Source organism: Diadema setosum, chromosome 17 (genome assembly GCF_964275005.1).
Source record: "Diadema setosum chromosome 17, eeDiaSeto1, whole genome shotgun sequence".
Taxonomy (NCBI): domain Eukaryota; kingdom Metazoa; phylum Echinodermata; class Echinoidea; order Diadematoida; family Diadematidae; genus Diadema; species Diadema setosum.
The window spans coordinates 13647208-13670890 of NC_092701.1; the positions used below are offsets into that span (position 1 = coordinate 13647208).

General features: G+C 36.8%; 1 protein-coding gene across 1 annotated transcript in view; it reads right to left on the bottom strand.

The window, feature by feature from the left end:
- LOC140240468 (discoidin domain-containing receptor 2-like) overlaps positions 1 to 23683 on the bottom strand; it is a 47286-nt gene that overhangs the window by 14131 nt on the left and 9472 nt on the right. The window contains exons 2-7 of the mRNA XM_072320239.1: positions 16537 to 16648; positions 10955 to 11192; positions 10281 to 10428; positions 5948 to 6125; positions 4949 to 5283; positions 1528 to 1599 (exon numbers count right to left, since the gene is read on the bottom strand). Coding sequence (XP_072176340.1) covers positions 1528 to 1599; positions 4949 to 5283; positions 5948 to 6125; positions 10281 to 10428; positions 10955 to 11192; positions 16537 to 16648 — 1083 coding nt within the window. The remainder of the gene's footprint in view (positions 1 to 1527; positions 1600 to 4948; positions 5284 to 5947; positions 6126 to 10280; positions 10429 to 10954; positions 11193 to 16536; positions 16649 to 23683) is intronic.

Consider the following 23683-nt stretch of genomic DNA (forward strand, 5'->3'; position numbering starts at 1 on the left):
ATGGGGACAGGTTGACAAATGACTAGATAAAACTAAAAAACCACACAGGGAAATAGTGTGGATTTTGGTGCAATTGGTTACAACAGTTAATAGGAGACATAAATACAATGTATGGACTACCAAATGACAATTCAGTTGGGTGGATTTCGTGGAAAAGACATAAATGGATAACGAACAAAATTATGACATAACACAAGATGCAACATATGCCAGCAAATCATGGAGATGATAGAATGCACTAACAAGCATTGTGGGATGCACATTCAGTAACAGATCTTCGCATATATACAAATTTTGATAACTTTAAAGACTGTATATAATCACAGATGGTAGACCCCGATATCATATTTTACCACTTTTGATATCTTTTCAGAAAGTTTAAAAAAGATGCACACAAAAGATGACTTATCCTATTCATATCCTTTAGAGCAAGACAGATTATGTCACAATCAAAGCAAGTCAAGCTTGTCATGTTTCATATGAATGCTTCATTACAACCTTGGCAAGCAAATCCTAATTCATTTAACTGACAGCCCATATTCTATTTTAACTTGTAACCACATTCAACTAAATTTCATTGAATTACCCTTGAATTGATTAATAGTCACGTATAATCTCAGAAAATATTGATAATCAAACCTCGACAGGTGATATTGAGATGTGATATTAGGCAAAATCATTCCAATCATAGCCTGTCAAAATAAATGACTGAATCAGATTTAATGAAATTACTTAATCAATTTCTTCATTCTTTGCAAGCTAAGGAATGTTTGAATGATTTGACAATAATCAATGTATTACAACCTTCAACAAAGCAAGGTTCGGTTTCTTTAAATACTTCTCAAATCCTAAAATTTTTGATTTTGAGTTTGATCCTGTACTTCAAAACTGAAATCATGATCTGTAAATTTAATTTTTCATCCTTAAATATTCCTGTTTAAAATGACAAATACCAAATTTCATTCAGATATGTACATGACAACCACCTTTACAACTAACATGGTCCAGAAAATCACCATTTATGAGCATTGACAAAAGGATAGTCAAGAAATTTCTTGCCATTGCATGTGACTTTGCACAGAATACCCTACAATTCCACAAACACAAACCAATCCTGTTAAAATATGAAATGTTAGGAACAAAAGAATAACTACCGTTGAATAAATGAACAAACTGAAGGGTGCTACTTCATCTCACTCTATTTCCCACATATGAAGAAGGACAAGTCTTGTTGTGTGCATTAACAAAGTTATCATTCTGATGATGTCTAATTTTTTACCATAAAGTAGCCAGAAAGGAGACTCTCTCCCTACATATTCATGTTAGATGTATTTTGAGAATTTAAAAAAAAAAATGTTTCTCACTGTGTGATAACACTTTGTTGTCACTTTGTTCTGCAAGATGCCTGCATGATGTGTGACAGTGCTCAGCAAACTACAGACACATCATGGGGATCTTGGCCTGAACATGCTGATGATGTAGCACCCAAATTGTCTAGAGAAGCAGTTATTGTAGGTAGGCACAAACCTGAGGATGGCGGTTCTACTACAGGAGTGTCATACCCAGCTGTACTAGTGTCAAAGTTGTCGGGGATGTCTTCTGTCAGTGAGTCAATTATAAGTGGTGGCAAACATGTTACAAGGAACATGTATAAACATTCTCTTTGAGTGGCACACAAAATCAGACACAAATTAAAATTCTGTTCTATACCATGATACCTGATGAATGCACAAACTTGCTTTTAGCACCCAAAAGTAATTTTCTCTTCGCAGATGCCTTTGATACTGTACATTAGAAAATGAGTGAGGTTTTTTTAATGTCTGAATGCTATAGTTCATACAAGTTCAATATTACACTCTTTAAAAAAATCTTTGGTGAAAAATAAAATGAAAATTGATGCTGTTGATGAATTCTTGTAAGGAAGATGTTTTCCGGGAGATATCAACTTTGTTGGCACTCTTCTCTCATATATGCCTTCAGAAAGGCCTGTCTGACAACTTTTTAAAATTACTATCATTATCATACATGTGTATGCTGTAAAACAGCTTGTCGCAACTATCGTTGCTGAACCCCTTGATATTGTACAAATGCCAGCATACATTGTAGGTATAGATTGAGGTGCATTCATCAAAGGCAACTATGAATTCACCAAGCATTATAAACTACATTTATATATCATGAAATGCAAAAGCACTGAATTGATTATGGGGAGAGAAAACAAAATAATAAGTGTACGCATCAATGCAAGCATATCGTACGATATGTTACATGTAAATATGTCTACTGATGAAATATATTGTAACAAAGAAAAACATGCAAATGTGAAGAGAACAAGCAGTGGGTCAGAATCAAGAGTTATCCACAGCATACAAAGTATGTGAAGTATTATAAAACAAACATCCTTATGCAGTCTAAAGTGATAACCAGGCAACTGTACATGTGCAAGCTTCTACCCATGACTAAATGCAAGCTCCAATCATATCATAATGATTCAAGACAAAGGCTCAATTAAAACAATTCTATAACTACAAAATCTACCACTTTGAAACAATCCCACAAAGTCACCATTTTAATTAGAGTTTGAACAGTACTGCTAGTTATCACTGTAGTACCCTCTACTTTTTTAGATTTTTCCATTTTTAAAAGAATAGTTTCCATGTATTTCAGGAAATGAAAAAAACAGAAGACCAGGGAAGCCAAAGATCAAGAACACATAATGTACTCAATGCTACCTGACAGTGTATTAAACAGCTAAAAGAGATAATGTACACACACTGAGGGCAGACAGAGAGTATTGATTTTCTGCCACCTCGCTCAAGACCTGCCCACAGGCATACCGATACAACCCTGCTCTATTACCGTCTGTCATGTTCAGCAATTGATACTGTTTATGTTTCACATTCATACCGTGCAGCATGAATTGAATCAGCACCATATTAGATTACCAGGTGTGCATACATCTGGTTTAAATGTGCACAGTATACACTGACTGTGGGTGTTAGACTGACATTTGCCAAGATATTGATGCTACAGTATAAGAAGCAAAAATAAGACAAGCCCATACAGTGTATAATTTATAATGACTACAGCATACAACAATTACATTAACAAGCTTCAATTTTCTTCTATTTTAATGACACAAAATGCTCCTTTCAACACAATGATTATCATTATACAAGATGTAATATTTCACAGGAAGTAGTTGGCTTCAATTTTTGCATTTCATATGTCACAATGGGTATATTTTAAATTGAAACTTGTAAAACAATTTCACAAGTGATTGAATCGCAATCTAGGACCATACTGATGGAATAGGAAGGAAGCGTCATTACTTTTCAAGAGAGGAAATTAGCAACATTCCACCTTTGACATGGTATATACTGTATTTGTGTTACAAAAGGTAATATTTTTGTGAGTTGTTAATTCTGCAAATACCAGTTGAACTGCAAATTCACAAAAATAGAACACCACAAACTATATTGTCTAATTTGTAAACAGTACTGAATTTTGTAAGCAATTCTATAAAATAATCACACCACAATTTCTGAAGGTTTACCACATAGTATATTGTTAATATAATATAGCTTTATAGCTTTATTGTAATCTAGAGTTATGCTTCCACTGTAAATACAAAATAGGGGACTTTCACCTACAAAGGCTTGATAGACAGTTAATACCTGGACGCCATGATTGATATCATTATTAAAATCCTGCTGCATATCTTTGGAATTAAATAATTTGAAGCTCTATAGACTGCTCAGTGCAGTCTAGAGCTTTGGACGAGGTATCTTATACACTGGTATAATTCTCCACAAAAAGTTTAGGGCAAATGATGGAGAAACCTGAGTACATTTCCCCATGATATTGTATGTTTCCTGTATAAGTTTTAAAGGGACTGTACAGTGCTGGTTGAGGTGGGGATTCATGTTTTGAACATTCGTAAGTGAGATAATGAAAAGTCTCTTATGAAAAATGAAAGAGCATGTAATTTTAAGAAGGATTCAACGTTTATTTGATGAAAATTGGTTTTCAAATGGCGACATTTGGTTAACAAAAGGCGACATGCCACAAGTTTATTAGGATCTCTTTGTTTCATCTTGTTTTTGGATATCTCATCCATTTCAAAACCGATTTTCATCGAATAAACTTTTGATGCCCCTTAGAGAACTGCATGCTCTTTGACATCTCATAGAGTGGTTTCTGAATATCTCGCAAAACGTTAAAAGCTAAATCCTCACCTCGACCAGAACCGTACACACCCTTTAAATCAAAATAATAGACTGTTAGTGAGTGAAGTGCTAGATTTCAATAATATGGGGAAATATGGTTTGAACTGTGCAATGAAAATGGCAAGAGCATAATTCACTGGTGAAATAATGCAGGGTAATCTTAGCTGCCCATATCCCTTTTAACAGCAGTAGTAATCACCTTGTGTGTGTCCTTGACCTGAATAGACTTTTTTGTTGTATTGAGAAAGTCACAAAGAAAGCAAATTGACATTGAATACTGTAGTAGCACTGCTTGAATCATTCATAAAGGTACTATCCTCAAGGTTAACAGGAAATACTGATAACTTAACATTCATTGCAGACATTAATTCTACATTTAGAGAAAGAGAAAATTTTTAAGTCATTTTCTCATGACTGATATTTGAAAACAAGATGAAGACCATCAAATACTACTCAAATCTGGCACTGTCACAGCCTGACTACAAGTGCAACACAGACTACTAAGGTCATGGCATCTTTTAGCCTCCAGCACTGAGTAAGCCAGCTTTACTGTACATCTAAACAAAGGACAAAAAGTGTACCATTAATACTGTAGTGCTGAGATAGCTTCCTCAAAATAGAAAATGAATAAATAAACAAAACAAAGTAATATGACTGAATGACTGAATGTTCAGGGAATAAAAATAGCAGCAAAGCTAGGTGACAAAAACTGTACATACCTGATTCAAATGAGACCTCACTGATGAGAATCCATCGGCCACGGTGGTAGAGTTTGACCTTCAGCCACTGAGCCACACGGTTGGCCAGGTGAATCGTGATCCATCGCGCATCCTGATGGTCTCTGTCCTGTCTAATGGTCTTGTAGACAGAACGCGGTGAGTACTGGTCACGGAAGATACCAAAATAGACCTCTACTCCCTGGAAGATTTCTACGTTGTTGGAAAAGTAGTTGTTGACGTAGAATCCAAGGCTGGTGAAGTTGCGCAGGGAGTCAAACTCAAAGACAATTTCTGGGTTACTATGGGTTGCATTGCGCCATCCTATCCATTCATACCTGTTGAGGATAATCAAACATAAAAAACAACATTGATGAGTATAAGGATGTTCATACAAATACTGTGTTTATATAGGGAGATTCACACAGACTCAGTCCCACTCTCTACGGCGCAGGTTTATCAAGAAGGCAATATGGTTGTTTTCAGTGTGAGACATGATGCTTTTATTGTTACTGCATACAATATCCTACGTTTTATTAGGTAATTTTTTACACTTTTCTTGTGCATCACATCAAAACTCTTAAACAGACCATGGAATTTTGATAGATAACAAGCTTGTGAATTGGTGGTCATTACACGCATTCATCTTGAAGCGGATGTTTAAATCTAGCCAAACAAACATCAGCTGATCTTATTTCTGTACTGAATATAGCTTTTCAAACACAATATACATATTCAACATAACTATTATTCAACAGCAAGTGATGCTGAAGTTGATACTGCAACATCATTTTCAGACTGACACTTGTTAAAGTTAGATACTGGATTGGATATGTTTGAACATTAAGACCCTGTAAATCACTTTGTAGGTGAATATTTCAACCTGACATAATACTCATTTTGCTCACAACACACATTTCTTTTTCCCCGGCACACAATAACTTGAATCACTGCCCTGGTGATAAAGAAATGAAAAGTCTGTTAGAATGAATGAAGCCTCACCCCTGGGGGACATTGAGGGGGCTGAGCCTGTAGTTGCTGTGACCAAACATGCCATCAGTCAGCTGACCCAGCCCGTTCATCATTTTCCCTTCATACGTATAGCCATCATATGAGAGGTCCTCAAAGACATACTCCCCTCGTGTGTCCCCAACAGGCATGGAGTATGACTTCAAATGGTCTGTGGAGAAATTAAAGTAGGAATCCTCACAGTGACATGCAAGAAACAAGACTGGACTACCCATGAAACAACTTAACTCTTTATGTGCCACCTTCGCATGCCTGACTCAGTCGACGGCGTGCCAACTTCGCATATTCTACTGAAACGCACAAACCCACCCAAACCGATCGATAAATTGCCAAAAGCCACAGTTCAATGAAAACGTTTCTTGCGATTTTGTTCCTTTCACGTATAACTTGCACTTTATATGGTTATTGACAAGCAAGCGGTGTTCCTTAATGAATTTGTGTGTAAATTCTAAGTTTCTGTCACTATTTTGTGTGCAAAAGTCATGCCTTTTTACAATAATGTAGTTCTCGCATTTGAAAGAAAAGCAATATTCACAGATTAGTCATAAAATTTACATCAAAGCAAAGCCTGGCATTTTCTCTACAACTTTTCCTACTACAGGCCCAGCTAAACAGAAGTCTATAAAAGTTACATGGATTTGAAAAACAGAATGTGTTTCCAAAGAATGACAACGTTGGTGTCTCAAAATAATGTGGCACACAGGGGGTTGATACCATGGCACATAAAGAATTAAAGAAATATTTCACATCATGAACAGGGTTCTAGTCACACTCAATTGAATAAACAAACCCATTTGTCTGTGTAATGCTTTTAACTGCCTTTGGAAAGATCATTATGAGCAAGCTTATAAGAATGATGTGAAATGAAATTACCAGGTATCTTTCATTTTGGATTTAAAACCGTTTTTTGCTGACAACCAAGAACTTGTACTCTAGCCTTAACACAATCAAATGTGGCATTTAAAAATGATTCAAAATCAAATCATCCATCATAAGTATAGGCCCTAAAAAAGTGGCATGAGAGATACTTATATAGTGAGGGAAAGGAAAATCTTTACACATTATCTCTCTCCCTCTCTACATACACACATATACAATTTTAGACATAGAAATACAACTCTTCATAATCAAGAAATGCATCAGCCAAATTTCTGCATCTGTTCTTATCAATATATGAAACACTTGTTGATTACATCTTGTATGTCAACATTTATACCCCCATCATAAAAGATCTGACTTTACAGAGTGAGATGACATTAATGGTGAGAGAATGGCAGAGTGGAAAGGAAGGGGAAATATACCTGTGCCATACTGGAATGAAAACATTGAGATGGTGATATACATATAGCATAACTCGAGTGATGGACACCGAGAAGGCACAACTCTGCAGGCTTGGACAGTGGAGAAGGTTTATCTAGCAGGAGCCAGATATCATCATGTACAGAAGCATGATTATTCATGACAAGGTCTGTCAACTGGCTTGAGATGGAACAATTTAAATACTAATGGCTCATTTAGCCCTTGTCTAGAAATAATTGCTACCCCCAAAACAGCCTCAGGCTGATTACACTCCAGAATAGGGGCTGCTAAATGAAGGAGAGAGAGAGAGAGAGAGAGAGAAAGAGAGAGAGGAAAAAAAAGGAGAGAAAGGAGAAGAGGGGGAGTTCTTTCTACACTTGTTTAGCATACCAATTGATCCTCTCATGACACATACACTGTACATTGTAGAGAGAGGGAGAGAGAGAAAGGCAAGGTCAGCATAAGAATCTAAAACAGATCAAGTCAAGATGGCTTCTAAAGAGAGACATGAAAGCCAGAAAAAGAAAGAAATTTAGCCACTTCTGCCTTTACTATGTGCCCACATTCCAAACATGCCTATTCCCTGCACAACAAAGGGAAAAAAAAATCCAACTCTCCTGGAGGTCAGGAAAGGTCAGTTCAATTTCAGTCTCCAAGGAGATGAAATCTGATCCCATATCATCCAGAGACATAACAATTTTTTCTCACTCTTGCACTTTCTTGTTATTGTCGGGTAATGCTTCAAGCTGTACAAACACAGTCACTGGTATTCTGCACTGCTGTGGGAAATTCTCGACCTATTTCCCACCATTTCTTGCTCTGTCTCATGAACTGCATCATTACCAACTGATACAATTAAACTCTCTTCCCCGTGTTATTTTCTTGCTACTATAACCTCAGTGACTGCCATGAAGTTTACACTGTTACTCCAGTTATGAAAGTTGACAACCCAGTTGAATTCATTAATCTAGCTACAGACAAACTTGTTAGCCTCTTGTTTTAGTGGTTAAAGGATGTGTACAGTTCTGGTCGAGGTGAGGATTTAGCTTTTAACGTTTTGCGAGATATTCAGAAACCACTCTATGAGATGTCAAAGAGCATGCAGTTCTAAGGGGTATCAAAAGTTTATGTGATGGAAATCGGTTTTGAAATGGCTGAGATATCCGAAAACAAGGTGAAGCAAAGAGATCCTAATAAAGTTGTGGCATGTTGCCTTTTATTATTAGCACTTTTTTGGATATCTCAGCTATTTAAAAACCAATTTTTATCAAATAAACATTGAATCCTTCTTAAAATTACATGCTCTTTCATATGTCATAAGAGGCTTTTCATTATCTCACTTAGGAATGTTCAAAACATGAATCCCCACCTCAACCAGTACTGTACAGTCCCTTTAATGTTACAGTGAAGATAAATCAGAATTGTGGTAGTATTGGTCAGAAAGTATGCTCAAACATAAAAATCAAGATTTGAAGCACAAGCATATTTTTAGGCAAGGCAAATAATTTTCAAACAGAAGCCAACATCATCTCGTCTCATTCATGCTGATTTGGTATCTTTTTATTTCAAATCCCCACTTAGAAGTTCATCATTAGGCCTATTTGATAAATGGTGGTTTCCTACAATGAGCTACTTTCTCTCTGAGGATATTTGCCCCATTAACCTGGTGAATGCACAGAAGGGCTTTCTGCTACAGCTTTCAAAAAGATCAAATTCCCTTCTCAGCTTTTCACAGTCTATTTTTCTCCTTTCTCACAGCATCATGTTTTTCCACCCTTTTTTCTTTGCCTCCTCCTCCTTGACAATGACAGTCTCTCACACACACTCATATATCCACATCCTTATCTGTTCTTCTCTTCACCTGAAATTTTCCAATTTCCAGTTCTGTTGACAAAGCCTTAACACATTCGCAAAGTCACTCTTATTTCTTCATGCTCTCAGCAAGGTTCCCACAAGGGAACTTTAGCCAATCAGTCGCTGGGTGGGGAAAATAAAGAGGTCTGTTGCACTGAGAGTACAAATGTTGCACACTGGGCACATTGCCAGTGCAATGAGCTGCTGTGTATCTAAAAGTAAAACCTTACCATCCTTTAGCAGCCCTTCTCATGCGTGACAGTGAGACCTACCATGCAAAAGGGACAACGGATTAATTCTAGCCATTTCAGAGAGGCTGTGAAGGGACCTATATAACCAACTGCTATACAGACAACAGAAGTTGAAGGTTCACTGTTTACCTACAATACGAAGCATACACAATTTCACAATTCCTATACAGAGCTTCTCGAGATGACTCTGAGGTTTAATTTGACCTTAAAATAAATGAGCCACATCTAGCTCAGAGGCCTATTTCAAGGGCACTACATAAAGTCTCTAACTCTGCCCATACACAGCTTTCATCCCTTCTGCACATGAGTAGAAATACCAGAAGCAGACTGGCATTGCATTGGTTGCTAGGCAACAAAGACAGGTGAAGTCAGTGGAGTCAATCATCCCTCTGTAATGGAAGGCCACAATGAGTTTCTTATTTGTTTTATATACAGAACTGTGAGAGAAGACATGAAGACACACACAGTCCTGGCTTGACTGTGTATCAACACACCTTTGCAATGTGCAGAACAGTACGCTTTGCATTTAGATTTTCGTGTTTTTGCTGTTTTTGTTTTGTTTGTTTTCCATTGGAGAGGGGTAAAAAACATCTGTGACATTCATTTTCCATTGATGTATTCACTCAGGTGGACTGGAAACCTGTCCCAGTCTGATTCAATAAAGTTCATGAGAAATGCTTCTTTCGAATGTGTTTCCCAATGGAGAAGTTGTCACATTGCTATAGTATTACACATCCCTCGACTGCTGTCTTGAATCCAGTGTGATCAAAGCAGGGGATGTGTTAGAATGTCTCTGCTTAAAGAAAAAGGGAATGTGTATTTTTTTTTACACATAATATGGTAGACTGAATATTAAGGCACTGTGTTTGCTGTGCAGAGAACTGAATGCTTGCAGTACTTACCCAGCCACTTGCAACCATAGAGTTCTATCCTCATACAGACGGAGCTTGTTACCCTGACAACAGGTACAATCCTGAGCACCTGTGCAATGATTAGGGGGCTGATGTGTCGGGTCATAGCTGTATTGGTGTCCCGGTTCCCTTGGATCTCCTAGTATTGGCAAACAAGAGACATGTTGGTGTGAATGTACATCTTTTCTGCTTCAATTACAAATACTCCCTTTGATAATGATCAACCCATGATGATGGCAACAAGGTATTCCTAAATGTAAAAATTTTTCCTAAAACTACATATTGATATTAATACCAGTTCTATGATTTAAGAGGGTACCGTCCCTTGTTTTGACTTCATTGGTGAGATGTAACAATTTTCTCATTCAAACAAGTCACAGATGAGTACTAAAGAAGTACTAGTTCTGATGAAAAAAAAAAGTTGTCTTTTTTTTAATAGTTTTTTACTTCAAACTTAAGGGGAAAAAATGGTGCTTTACGATCCTTTAATGGGGCTACATACATGTATTACTAGAGTGCATGTGATTACAAGACATTTAATGCTTCATTATGAAAATGCCGTTCTCATAAACAATTGGCTAAATCAAGGAAAACCTTGGAGTCTTGGCATAATATGGACTACATTACATGGCATGTTTTAGCTCTTCATGAAGGTTAGAGCTCACCTCCTCTCCATTCCTCTGCACGTAGCGGCGCCACGAGCGGCCGCCGTCCCGCGAAAGCTCGATGCGGAAGAACTGAGTATACTCCATGCCATAGTCTGTGTCCCATCGGCCCTGGATGGAAATGGCCGACACAACAGTGAGGTTGAGCAAGTCTACCTGGAGATATTCGTAGGGGCCAGCGGCTTCTGGCCTGGCACTGACTGGACACCATGCACCAGCTCCTTCATTAAGGTGAAGTCTGAAAGGATGAAAAGAAAGAAACAAAACAAAAACAAAAGACAAATATGAGTCATATTTGATCCAATAGTGCATCCATCAATACTTACAGCCAGTTTTGTGTAGAATCATGCACCCTGTAAAAGTTCCATTTATTTATTCTGTGAACATAATAGTAATTACAAGAGAACATGCTCATGACAAATTTTTGTTTAATTCTCTAACAAGAAAAACTGGCCTTCCCAAATAACATTACCAAATATGTTTCTATGTATCATACTTTATCTATCCATACAGGTTTAGGTACACACACCACACATTTGCCAAAATTATTTAAATGTCATGATGCATTCTACCTGTGTATCAAACTTGACTGAATCTTATCAAACCGAGAAACATGGAGATACACAGACTGATCTGATGCCTTCTCTGCATGGTGACCCATATCTTTGTAGCTAATTGTAATAATCATATCAATATGCCCTCTCAAAGACATGTCTTAAAACTGTAAAAAAAAATCTGACCAATACAGGGTTTTGGAGGGGATTGACACTGGCATTTTAGTTTGACAAAAAAGTGATACAAATATTCAATAACCCCCTTTTAATTCTTATTTTCATTTATGAGATGAAAATTATCCGAATGTTGATTACTTTTATCTTGCTCTAAGAAGGGATATTATGAAATGATAAAAATTGGGCAGAAAAAGCAAAAAAGCCAGGTGGCCCACTATCAAATCCAATAATTACACATTGATCCCACACAATGTATAACTTGACCTGACTGTAAAAAGCAAAGGCACATTAAGAAACTAAGTGAACACAAACAACATTTCTAAATCAAGCTGCTTGAAATAAAAGTTCAGCTTACCAATTCACATGAATGCATGCTTAAACATAGCATAATGCCTACATACATAACAAACACACTTGACTCATGGTTCTTCTATGAAAAAATAAATAGGTCTTCTTTAACAGCATGCCCATATTTTGAGAGTCATCTCACATCCTTCCTTGGCATTAACCAGCATTATCAAAGTATCAAAGATCTGGCCAAATTAAAAACTTTCACTTTGTTTTCCTTCCTTGCTGTTAAAAATATACTTTGGAACTGGCTGCGACATAGGTAATAGACAGTAGAAGAAAAGGCAACACATCCGTGAGGAAATCCTCTCCTAAGGTGAAATAAACTCTTGTTACATCCACTATGAATAGCCAGTGGTGCTGTTCACACCAGCATGATTCCATTTTCTGATCTATCATTGAACAGGGACATTTCTGGTAATGATGATGCTTCAGGAAATGGTGAACATGGCTCCATGGTTTTTATTGTTTCATTTGACTTCATTTCTCAACATCCTAAATGGATTTCTATGAAGGGGCAAGAATTCTGTACAACCATTACAAAATGTAACATGTTGTGACTATACTGTAATTAGCCTCACTTTAGTCATCATGCATCACTATTGCATATAATTATTACCCCAGTTTCCATGAGTGGAGGAAAGTGTTGCACTCACAGCTGTCGCATGTATGCTGGCTGTTGCTTTGACAGTTGTTATAAGTCCTTGTGTTAGGGGTGTCTTGATCCTTGCATACATCTAGTCTATTCAACTTTTTTTTTTTTTAATTTTCCCCTTGCTTTTAATTCATAAAATGTTAGGGTTCATGACTCAGAAAAGGTACACTTGCACTTAAGGCACATATATGCTGATATGTGTGGCAGAAATTTTGAAGATTTGGCAGTTACCTCTTTCTATCAGTTCTGCACTAAATGGGTTTTAAGGGGACTGTATCATGAGGAGACTAGGAATTTCAATCTTTGGCCTGACTATGAAAGAATATATTAAGGAATCCCTGTAATTCTTCAGAATAAGTGTGCATAACATGTTCTTGCAAGCAGCCCAATCTAGAGAAAAGTATGGTTTCCAGCATGTACGGACTTTGATCTACTAATGTCCTAGTCTATGAACAGGATTTGTACTGTAATGCGTGTTGGTGCACATATTATTTTGCTGATGGACAATTCTATACTTGCAAGCCTGCACTAGTCGTGGTTTTTAAAAGTATCTTGGTGGATGGTGGATAAAGATTTATTCAACCAAAGAACCATAATATCTGCCTCTCTGTTCCCTGTAAGTTCAGTACCCCACCCCTGTTACAAGAGATGTGTTGATGTCATCTACAATACAGCTTTCTACAGGGAGACTTATGAAGACACAGGAAAAAAAAAAAATCATGTGTGAACGAATTCTTCCCAGTGCAAATGCAATGGCTCCCTCCATGGGATTGACTTTCATGGGAAATGCCAAGCTTCCCAATGATTCTACATCATTCTGCTAGAAAAAGTCCTTACTCAATCAGCACCACCCCTTTACTCAGCTTACATGGAGTATGGATTTCATTTTCCCATTACTTTTTGCGATGTGGGTTATCAGATCAATGTGGAAGAACTTCATAGGGCTTTTTTGTTCTTTCTTTTTTTTGAAAGGGGTGTCATCGGTTTTGTGGAAGGGTTTTTTTATGTCAACATGTTATTAACCTAATTTGTTAAAACCTCTTTCAATATTTTGAACAAATACTGTAGAACATGATATATCCGTGGCACGAAATTTTTGCGAATTGGAGCCAATGGCCTTTTTCGTGGCATAAAATGTTTGTGAATTGCCTCTGGTGTTCAAGGCATATAGTGTAGACAAGAAATTTCGAATGCATTTTAATTTTGCAAATTTTGGCGCTCGCGAAATTCGCGAAATGAAAATGCATGCAAACATTCCTCGTTTTACAGTATGACATGAAAGATAAATTAAACACACTCACACAAATGTAGGTATTTATATGACATATGGCTAGAATGTTTTGAGATGATACCAATAATGTATCACCAAATGCTTTCCTTCTGAGGAAATTTCACCGTTCTTCAGTCATCCCCTCCTGTCAGTCTCAAACCCAGACTCATCAAAATTTCCAGGTCACTGTAAAATGGTATACATGAATCTGTTGGTACTTAAAAAAGCAATAATTCATCAGACATCTGCCTGGACTATGATTGTTTTTCCAGCTGTCAATCCTGCCGCTGGGCAGACACAACAGTGCGTGATCTACATGCCCTCCACACAGTAGTCTTGTCACCGTTTCCCACCAACGAATTACCACATCAATTTGCAGGGTTTCCTCACTTCTAAGTGGTAAATCAGCACCAGCTAGATTAGCTAAGAAATTATTGATTCAATCAGGGCATTGGCATGACTGAGCAGCTACCTATGACATTGTCTAGTTCCCCTACTGTGGAGAAAAAAATGAACTTATGGAATATGACAGACACACACTGACTCACTGTAAATGGCATTGATGATTAAGAAATGACTTGTGGCTTTATACACACCAAGCACTGACATGGGAGGTTCCAGTGGGTGGTTTGGTGAGGGAAAAGTTATTGATTTCATTGATGGTCTTGTTAACGTTAAACAGCTGTTGACTGAATGGAATATTATGACTAATTACATCTTAGCAATGAAAAAGGGTCATTAAGTTCAAACTAAATGGAGTGTAATCAGAGTGATGTCCAGTTTTTGAACGGATTGGAGGTGGGTACCTATTGTATTAAGGCTGATTTGTCCCTTCAGATGGATGTGGGCATGGTGTGAGAACCAGCATATCATTTGCTATTTTCCTGTCATTTTAAGATGATAATATGGATGATTATGATTACCATATTCATCTTCATCATCATTATCATTACCATAATTGTGATACTTATTAATCAGCTCCTATAACTATTATTTTCACACTATCATAATTACTGTCACAACTACCAATATCAGAACCACCACAACTTAAACAATAAGGAATTACCTCTTGGCCACCACTAGTCAAACATTTTTAAGATATTAGATACATGTACATGATTCACGTTCGCTTCAAAAAAAAAAAAGAAGAAAATTACTAGAGTAGCATGAAACATGTTTCTAAACACAGTTTCTTTGATGTGTGAAAGTCTTGTCAGACTGATTAAGATATAATGGGATCTTTTCTGTTAGTAAAGCAGACTTGGGAAACATAAATTCTGAGATTCTAGACTGTCTTTTCTCAGCTGTCTATGACAGCTACTAGGAGTGGGCTAACCCAGGCGATCAGTTGCAGTAATAAACATGGTGGAAAGATGCAGGTACAGTGTGTGCATGTTACAATGGCAGTTGAAATAAAAAGTGCACATATGCTTTGATAGAAGTGGTTGAAAGAGACCCTCACATTAATGACAGTGGTCTGAAAATTTCAAGGTATAGGGGGCCAACTAGAAAGAATCACATAAAGCATTGTGCAAATGTGGTTATTCATTCTCCCTTGATCAGGAAACAAACTATTCATCTGAACTTTGGTGTCACATGATTACATATTTTGGATGATTTTTGTCCTTATATGGATGGAAGCTTGACCATAATCTTCAAGCCACTAATAGTGGGGGAAAAAAAGAAAGAAGAGAAAAAATACCAAACTTTCATGCTACTATCATGAAATATATCAATGTTATGTTCTCCCTCCTCTACATATCACTAAACTGATACCCCTTTCAGGTAATCGCGGTTCAATTATCCGCATCCAAATAATGCGGATGAAGTATTCAAAATCGCGTTCATATATCCCATGAAGTGCGCACTACTTTTACGAGCGCCCGTTCATATAACGGTGCGAAAGACGGGAGTATTTGTCATGGTTACTGCGCACGCCTCTACAATGACGTAATGATTCCGGTGCTATATACTCACGTGTATGCACAGCTCTCGCTCAAGCTCAGCAATCAGCGGTTGTGCGGGAAATCGAGTGACCTTTGACCGAACTGTGGAATGTTAGTGCGCATAAGTCGTAAAACGCGTTCATGTATTCTCGATCTACTCCTCATGCTGCAATAATGCGCATAATAGCAGCATCAGAATAATGCGCACTTTTTGACTCCTCTCCCGTTCATGTAATCGAAATTTTACGACTTGATGCTCCTATCATCCGCATCCACGATTACCTGAAAGGGGTATAAATTACTGACTAAACTCTTTTCTTTATAGGCAAAAATGACTACCTATTCTAGAGTTCCATGTCCCTTATCAACATACTTGTTCTAATACTAAGCGCAATTAGCCATTTTCACCAAGTTGCTGCAAAAGAATACATAGACTACTTGGAACAAACCTGAAGAGTCACATTGTTCCTTATCAAATCTACACTACACCAAGGCTTTGCAACAGTGTTATCACAATATTTGTACAATAAAACATAGCATGCTTAAATTTCTGCAAAGAGCTCCCATATAATAAACCGCATGTGTATCACATGAGAAAAGTTATGGGAGAACCTCTGCCAACTTTTACTGACCTTGCATTCTGGGGTCCAAAAGAGAGAGTGTTATTCATGTACACAGAGCTTGCAGATAGCTGTTCATCCTTGATGGTTTTATCATTCATGCCTAGTGGATACAGGCATGTATCTGAAAAGAGATAAGAGAAAGACATCGAAACATAGTTTAGTCATGACTTGAATGCTTCACTGTAACAACTCCACTGGTCACACATTCCTTTACTACCTGCCTATGTCTCTTTATTTCATCAAAACTGGAATTCAGTTGGACATCATATTTCAATTCAGACTGAGCACTATATCATTCCTATCATTACCATGCTTTTCTGTACATAACCTGAAATTGCACATGTGGTCAATGTTTACCTCGTGGTAAAACATGATGTTCGAAGGAAGCTACTGCAATGTACTGATAACATGGCTACGGCTTGTCACACAACATCATTGTATGAGTCATTTGATGGTATATTGTCAACATAGCCAGAACAAGTTCAACAAAATAGCTCCTGTGTTCATTTATATTTCAAGGAGTAGCCAACAAAATTAGGCCATCATAACTTGTGATTACTTATGGATCAGAGCAGAGAAAGAAGGAAAAAAGAAAGTGTGAGAGGCTACCAGGTCTCGGAAGAGAGTGGTCATAGTAACAGACACAGATGGAGTGTGTGGAGGGAAAGCTCAGGAGAGCTCCCGCCACATTGGATGCGCATAATTTCCTGTGTGATGAGGCGAGCCACGCTGGGCCACCACAGCCTGCACAAAGATGCAAGCATGTCACGGCTGGAGTGTGGTATGTTTTTTTCCTCAAATAATCCTTCTTAATGCTCATCAGGGCCCAATGTGATGTCATTTCATCCTCATGACAAATAACAATAAAGTTAATGGAGATATATTCCTCTTATTCTCCACTGACCTAATGCATAATGAAATCTCACACAAAATGTCATCTAGCTCCTGAGCAAGATTAGATCACTTCCTCACGACAGGCTCTAATGTTCACTGTGAAGGGTAGTAGTAATTCAATTTCATCACTGCCCTTATGTTCAATGACTACAATATACTGTGGCCCCTTGCAAACTTCAAATTCAATGCACACATATCTTGCATAAGTTACGAATGATGCTATTCCAAATGAAGTGATAGTGTTAAGTTGAAAATCAATATTTGTTTAACTAATTAAGTATCAGTTCTTTCAATGTCATGTTTATTGTATCAAATAAAGGCTCTGTGAGTGTAAAAGGAAACATCATAAAAAAACTTTCATAATTGGTATAACAAGCAATAATTAGTTTCAAGCTATATACAAATTTCCTTAGGAACTTATAAACCAATAGACTTCAAAGCATATTCACAATTTTACATGTTGATGTATAAAATATGCTATATGGCAGTACTATCAATATAACTATATTATTATTACTATTATCATTATTATTATCATTATTACCATTATTATTATTATTATTATTATCATTAGTATTATTGTTATGTTTATTTATTTATTTATTTATTCGACTAAGTAAACACAATATACATATAATCAGCATAAACAGTAGAAATCTTTATCACATTATACATTGCTATTGAATTCTTTTGTCTTCATCAATATATGAGAAATGAATATATCAACCACTTTAAACTACTGAATTTGGTCCTTCATTCTTTGAAAGATAAAATCTTTCCTCCCTCCCTGCAGAATTGCTCTCTTCTCGATACTAATACGTATTGCTAACCACCATGAATATGACATACATATATTGTACTTCTACAAGCTTTGTAAATGAGCCTTTATGAAAAGATCTGACTGGCTTGCTATGGAATATAAGATGAGCACAAAGGAAGAAGCCTGCCTCAACTGTACTGACTCCCGACTGCCCAGGGGTTTTCATCTTGTCAGTTAGCAGCGCAATGGAAGGGAATGATGGTAGCGTGCATCCTTGAGTAAGTCTGACTGATGTTGCAACATCACTTTATTGATCCCAGTTCAATAAATTACAAGGGTATCTCATTGTCTATCAACCCGCGACGTGGTGTGTTTGCGAAATGACTCATAGTTTGTACTGTCAGCATTGGCTAGTGTGAGCTGGAAAACGGGAAACATGGGATACCTACCATCCGGACTGTGTATCCTATATTAAAAAGATAAGATTTGATTCAAGAGGGGATATTTTTTTTTTCTGAAATGATAAATTCATCTATTGTATGAGTTTATGACTAAGTCATTAGCTGCCACTCAATGGTAATGGAAGTGCACAACAATGGGGGCTGGAGCTGCATACGGACAAAGAAGATGACATTTATTTCGCATCTCATGATAATACATATCAAAAGAAAAATAGCCTGAGGCAAATGTAATTAGAAGAGAGAGAGGCATATTCTTGATGAATTCAAACTCTCTCCATTGTGATCCTTCAAATAAGATGTACAACAGTGTAAACACATCCATACAAAGGGGAATGAAAATGTATGGCAGCCTTCGTTCTCACATATCTACAGCCTAAAGAATATAAAGCACACCAGTCAGTCATCAGAGGAAACAAATTGGTATTCATCTATCTGTACAATGTAGAACCTTTAGTAAATGCATACATTTGTGTTGTTTTTGTGATTTATTTTACAGCCTGATTATGGTGTTTCATGGAAGTTACACAAAACTGTCTTCATTAGTATCAGAACTAAGAGTTGCAGGTATTGAGTGAAGAAAACACACAACATTCAGCTGCTTCAAGAAGCAGAAATACTGGAAAACCATTAACGTTCACTGCATGAAACTTCTGAATTTGGAGCGATGGCCTTTTTTTTTTTTAGCATGAAAGTTTAATATACTGCCAATGGCTTGATTAAATGTGCATTTTAATTTTGTGAATTTGGCTTCTTGTGAAATTTGCCCAAAAAAAAGAAAGAAAGATAATTTTGGTTTAACAGTATGGCACTGCTCTCTCACACAAACTAATAATGAAGCTGTACATGTTAGCATTCTATACACCTGAAGAAAAATCCTTTTCTATGTTGCACGATACTTTTCATACCTAAAGATGAAATTATTCTCCTAAATTCCTGTTTTAGATGAAAACGGCACATAACAGCAATAAAGTAGTAAAAATCTTGGAGGATGTAAAAATCTTGGAGGATGTAAAAAGAAAAAAAATGATGTAATTGCTTGATCATACACACTGTACAACAATGATGGTTTATTTGTGATGATCATTCATTTCTTTTTCTTCATTTTAGTCTGATCAAGGAGTGTGGTACCTCCTTGGTCTGAATTCCATCATATTTAACATGGTTTGTTAGTTTTCTTTTTTCAACTATCTTTCTCCTTGAAGTATATTCTTGATAATACTCCTTACATACTACATGACTGCTTGTATATACAACTTCACATCCTCAAGTAAAAATTCTCCCTAAACTATTACTCTCCTGCCACCAGACAACATTCAATCTGGGCATATCTATCCGTACACAATCCACTCCCAACACTAATGACACACAGTTCTGTAATGGAGAAATGAAGAGTCTCGGCCTCCTATTGGCACAATGCACGCACACACACACATGCATGCAGGCATGCCTATTATAGGAGCAATCTTATGTTCCCCTAGTTTGAGACTGTCACTTTGGAGCATCAGCAGCATTTACTATGCATTACTACACCATGTTGCTGGAAGATGCTTAAAATGGGTAGCATCTGCAGGCTGCAGCAGCTCATTAAAGCTCCAGATCAATTCTGATGATACAAAATCTTCCATGTATAAAGGACTTTGCTACATTCTCACTTCACTTTGTTTCTTATGTAATACCACCTAAATAGTAGTTATGTAATGAGAAAACTTTAAGAATAAAGAAAAGGGAAATGTCTTGATGATATGGACCAAGTTCAAAAATAGACAGAATGGGAAATTAAGTAATTATTCTTCAGAAATTATTAGAAATGAAGATGCCAGCATTACTTGCATAAGTACATAATAATGCCTTCTAAAAGCACATGATGCAATGGTGACAAATATGATCCTTTTTGCTTGCTTCACACTACTCTATTGGGAATTCAAAGATATGTAAAGGAGACCACCAACTTTACTGTTGCTTTGACATTTCCCAACCATATTTCCCCTAACGACAGCATGCAGTGTCATAAAGCAAGCAGTCAGTCAGCAAATATAGATCAATAAATAAATAAAATAAAAATAAATTTAAACAATTTACCTGACCTGCTAAACACTTTACTATTTATTTATTTTTTTATTTTTTATTTTTTTTTGGGCTGCTCTAACATTCCATCTAGTTATGACTGCAGAGAAATTGAGTCAGAGATTTCACTGTACTCACGGGAGAGCAAGTCATCTCTAAAAACTTCTCAGAATTTTGTTTAGTTGAACCACAGAGCAACCTTTCATTTGTAGCTCTATGGTTGAACCTACATGTCAACATATCCCAGCTGTTGATATTATCATTGCTTACCATTCAAGTTCAAGGTGGAGCCATCATGAACCCAAATCACAAAAGCAATAAATAACCCTGTTCAATTATTGCTTCACATGAACACTGCCCGTATTTTGAAACATGCACAAAATTAAATGCAAACAAACAGTATGTGCAATCTACAGATATGCATACATCTAAAGAAAAATCACCAATATTTGTATTTTGATCAGAATTGTCATCAGTATCAGAATAAAGAAGCACTAACCAGTTACAGCTAGATCACTCTTAAGTCTGTGTATCAACTCTACTTTTCATATGCTATCTTCCACCCCCTTAAACTATCATAGATCTGTACTGTAGTTGTGTAACTACGAAGATGATCATAATTTTCCACTCTCAATCACAAGTGAGTCCCATTGATAAACATTAACACTAGCATGCATAATACAGGTACACTGTACATTTAGAGATTTATCCATAACATATTGTCAGCTCTAATCGCTTACCTATAAAGGACAAGTTCACCTTCACAGACATGTGGATTGAGTGAATGCAGCAATATTATTATAGTAGAACCCATCACTGAAAGTTTGAGGAAAATCTGTTCAAAAGTTACGAATTTTTAAAGTGACTGCGCAATCACTCCTAGATTAGAAGACTACTAGTGTGTGATGTCACATGCATATAGAACAATAAGGAAAATTCAACATATTTTCACTTTTCTCGCATAATAAAAACACACTTGACTTGCCTCTTCCAGAAGGCAGGGGGAATAATATTATCCTTAACATACATCAGTGACAAGTCGGGGGAATGTGTACTTTTTTCAAAAAATAGAATTTTGCAAAATTCTCTTTTTATTTTCCTTACTTCGTTCTATACATGTGACATCACACACTGTAGTAGTCTTCTATTCCAGGAGTGACTGCACAGATACTTTGAAAATTCATAACTTTTGTATGGATTGTCATGTTTTCCCAAAACTTTCACAGATGCGTTTTAGTAATATTGCTGCATTCACTCAATCCATATTTATTTGAAGGTGGACCTGTCCTTTAATACTGTTTTCCCTTTGTCTTTCATCTTGTCCTCTAGAGTGGCTGCACTTTCAAAGAGCGATGGCCCAGAGCTTCCTGTGTACCTAATTGCTTTGTTGACACTCGTTTGGGCCTAGCTCCCGATCATAACCCACATGAATCACATCAAACAAGGAGACAGATGATTTTGATTGCTGCTGTAACAAGAACCAGCTTCCTGTTTCTATTGGCATCAATCATCACCTGCTCAAATGCTCCTCAATTTGTAATCCTTATCCAAAATGTCAAGCACACCATATTTCAGACACAGCTATTTCACCATCAAAACATTAGACAAAATATTCAAGGTGGTCTACATCAACCCAAGACAGAAAGTATTGTACTTCCAAATTTGAAACAGTGTAACACTCACCCTGGTATTAAACACCATAAACATTATAGTGGGGATTCAAAGCACAAGATAGTTTTACCTTGATATAAGTTTTCAACATATAATTCCTGTAGAATATTAGTTCCTCAATAGCATCTACAATAACATGTATTGTATGTCTGATTAAAAAAAAAGAAGAAGAATTAATCATATTCTCCCAAGGATGTGGTAGTGTTGGTTCTCTGGGAGGATATATGGCTGACCTTGACCAAGTCACTCTCTGAACAGCGAATAATGGTTGAATAAAGATTGCCACTGCCACACACTGCTTGAACCTAGACAAGGTGTAGGCTGTGACCTCTTTCTAAACAATGCTTTGTAGTTTATAAGACCTGTATTTTATCTATGCACAGCAAGTGTAACATGTCATGTTCAAACTATCAAAGCATAAGGTGATCAATTTGATTCAGAGACCATATCAAATAACAGGAAATACATTGGGGAAATTGACATCAATCTGATTTCTCATAAAATCTATAAAACAACATTATAGGGGGCCTTTAAATGTATGGTCAATTCAAATTTCAATCAAAAACAAATCTATTTTGCAATCATGTATTGGAGTGAAAAACAATGTTCTCGTTTCTTTAATTTTCAGTTTTGTTTCCCTTACACATCATTTTAAGCATCAAAACAGGATGACCTCAGGCATTACAGAATTATGTGTGACAGGTATTCAAATGTAGTTTGAGATCTATTATAGAATAACAAATCATACATACATGTATAGGCCTAGTCCACTGGCACACAAAGTCCAGCCTAAGACTTTGATGAAATATCCTATTATTTACATTTGTGCAGATCAATCCCTACGCTAATGGTATGAATTGATTTCATGATTAGGATTAAGAAAATAAGACTGCAAAGTAACAAGTCATAAGTGGTCTTTTAATATCTGGTCTTCCAACATCTCTCTCTCTGCTAAAACAAAATACGAAGCTATTTTGCTAGTATTAGAGGAGAGAAATACATCCACATGGTCCGGGTGTCTAGAAGAGCGAGACTACGTCTCATTCAAATATTCCCACTCTCTCCCTCCCTACCCCCTTTTGTCATCCTTACACTCCAACCCCTCACAGATCTCAACCTAATTACCTCAACTCTAGGCTGCTTTCTCTCACTGTGCCTCCTCTACTCTCAGCATCTTCCCTATCAAATTTCAGCTAACACAATCCTAGTAATCCATCCACAAGTCAGTTTTGATTTTTAATAGCATATTGCCAATCCCACTGTCGACATCTCAATTCACAGCGTCTGAGCTGTCAAATAAATGAGG